We start from the raw sequence: 2,715 nt of genomic DNA, 5'->3' as shown, positions 1-2,715 counted from the left end.
TTAAGGAGATGGGGGGGAATCAGTTTTCACAAATAAAATGTTTTAATCCCGAAGAATTAGTAAAGCCACGTTTTGGTGGTCGAAGGCGTCCGTTTTTAGCGGCCTGGCCCCTTCTGGATCCGCTTCCTCTTGGAGATCCCCCCTCCGCTGAGAGGCGCAGTGTCTGCGCGTCGGTAGGCACTGTCATCCATCCTGACAACCCGGGTTTTTTTCTCTCTTGGAGAGGAGAAGTTGGCAGAGGGATGTTCCGGCGGTGATGGCGCTGCAGCTGAGGGATGCAACAGCGTTTTATCAGAGCGCAGAATACTACAGAAACTACACGTCGCCTCCTGTCAGCTACGGTGACAGCAGCCATTATCTTGCGCGCCTGCCAGGTAAGAAGAGTCTTCCACCTTTTTGACTGCAGTCCGGTGCGCTTTTGTGCATGGATGGACTGGGAGAATCTAAGGGGAGCTGATTGCAGACGGTTCGGTGAGAGGTGGGTGCCCTTTGGGGTTGCCCTGGAGCTGCTGTCATGTCAGGTTTGGGGTGAACCAGCCACCATTCTGTTCAGCACAGAGCATCATGCTGCGACGCAAATCTGCGGCTGGCGATCCTTGGCACTGCAGAAGCAAAAAAAAAAAAAAAAAAGGTCTGTGCTTCAGGGATACTTCAGGTGTGAAGTCTGCAGCAAAAACCGACCATACCTCCCCATTCTGCGTAGCTGGCATGTGGCAATTAAAGTTTTTCTTCATGCATGCGTAGTCGCTGTCAAAACGCGTTCCTGTGGACTTTTCCAGGCCAGATGTGTCAGGCTGCAACATCCTGATCATGATAGACATGTAGAGAGAGAGAAATCCAGCCACCTTTCCATTTAAATTTAAATTTGACCCATTTGGCCATAAGAAGACACCTGATTCAGTTGTCAAATGTGACCTTTGAATTAAAAACTCGTGTTATAAACTAAAGGTTAGGTTATTTTTAATTTCAATATGTAAAATAAAATCACTAAAAGCATAAAAAATGCATATTCTTGTCTTCAAAACTTATAATCTCTTAATATAGTAAAGCTATTTTCATGGGGATTAATCCATATTATTTCTGTAGAAGTTAACAAATGCGAACTAATCAGAATGAGGCTTTTATGCGTAAAGTAGGAGCTATATCGGATTCACTTAGTACAGCGGTGGAAATACAAAGTACAGTGAGAGGGATTTGGATACTGCCATGAACTCTGCTTGTCCAGTGGCCGGCGAGGCAAATGGAATTAGTGCAGTCAGCATGTGCTTCCTATTGCTCCATAATTGATGTGACACGTCACTGTACAGCAGGAGAAACTCAGGAGAAAACCAACACTTGGCCTATTTAAAGATTCTCAGTGGGGATTATGAAATTAAAAGCTTGAAGACAGGAGGGGTTTGTTTATGGGTAAGCTGCTAAACGTTGAGTCTGAAATCTGACCAGTGATTAATGGATACCTGCCAACAAAAATGTCAGGTTTGCTTTTCCAAAGCTGTTGTTCCAGATTTGACGGGTAATATTTTTTTTTTTTTTTTTTTTTTAACGTGTCCTGTCTGGCTGTGAAGCAAGCAGAATTGATGTCTGAATGCTGGTAACAAGCCTTACAGTTTTACTCTCAGGTGGAGCATCAGAGCATCTGCTTTTAATGTCGCACCTGATATTTAAAACTTTATTGTTATTGTTTTTGAATGCTTTGTAATTTCGACCAGACACGGAGACAGAGGTGAAAGAGAAAGGAAAAGAGAAAAGGTGGGGAGAGAGGGGGTTAGGTGGGGGGGGGGGGTTCAACAAAAATAAACAATAATGAACAAGAGTCTGCTTCTAGACCTGCAAAATGAGACGAGAAAAAAGCAAAACATAACAAAAAAATGGGACACAACACCAATATAACAAAATCAAGCTATCACTGCGTCAACTTGATGAAGAAATATATAATCAATCATTGTTTAACTAAACAGTCACACGATAATATACCACAGTGCATTGAGTGCCCACCATAGTCTTAAGACATGTGTTGAACGTGCCCAAGCCCATACTTATGAGAGCACCATGTGAGCACCTGTGTGTGTACACGCGCTTGTTTATGTAAGGTTTATCTATAGGAGCGTCCAATAGAGAGTGTGAGGGACCACAGATCTGCCCCCCAAAGACGCGTAGGAGACGGGTAATATTATGTAGCTCTCTCAAAACTTGAAATGTTGTTTCTGCGGATGTGAACTGTGGAATAGTTTTTTTCAATAGGACGTACGGTGGCCTGTGAGGTGAAGAAAAGGCTAGCGTTGACGTTTGCAGCTCTAGCAAACCCACTGGGAATTGAAAGAGGCCAAAATCAAAGCTGCAGACACTCTTGGTATTTGTGTCGCTTCTTCATCGACTAATCGCTGCTGAAGCACATGCTGCGATTAAAACAGGAAGTCTAATTTCCCATTGAAAAGGATGAATACTTCAAGAACAAAAGAAGGAGAGCAAACAAAAATCAATGTGCGGGCTGCATGAATGTGGATTTACAGTTCAAGCCAAATGTGCAAACACATGCAGCTTGTTTGTGTTGTGCTTTCAAAGAAAAGACCAAAAAAAAAGAAGATAAACTGATATTGTTTTGTGGTTTTATTTAAAATGTTTAAAGCATTCCTTGTATAGTTCCATGCTTATTGTGACATCAAAAGCTTGTTTTCTCCCATCTTTTTCCTGTCTTTGATGTTAAATCTGCAATTT

General features: G+C 42.5%; 1 protein-coding gene across 2 annotated transcripts in view; it reads left to right on the top strand.

Annotated features, from left to right (window-relative positions):
• Positions 1-218: 218 nt before the first annotated feature.
• Positions 219-2,715, top strand: part of zmat3 (zinc finger, matrin-type 3) — a 14,909-nt gene continuing 12,412 nt past the window's right edge. For both annotated transcript variants that reach the window (XM_070554295.1, XM_015971085.3), the window contains exon 1: positions 219-374. In XM_070554295.1, coding sequence (XP_070410396.1) covers positions 257-374 — 118 coding nt within the window. In that variant the 5' untranslated portion in view covers positions 219-256. The remainder of the gene's footprint in view (positions 375-2,715) is intronic.

This window comes from Nothobranchius furzeri, chromosome 8 (assembly GCF_043380555.1).
Source record: "Nothobranchius furzeri strain GRZ-AD chromosome 8, NfurGRZ-RIMD1, whole genome shotgun sequence".
In the NCBI taxonomy this organism is placed as follows: domain Eukaryota; kingdom Metazoa; phylum Chordata; class Actinopteri; order Cyprinodontiformes; family Nothobranchiidae; genus Nothobranchius; species Nothobranchius furzeri.
This window is presented reverse-complemented; position numbering and strand designations above follow the sequence as displayed.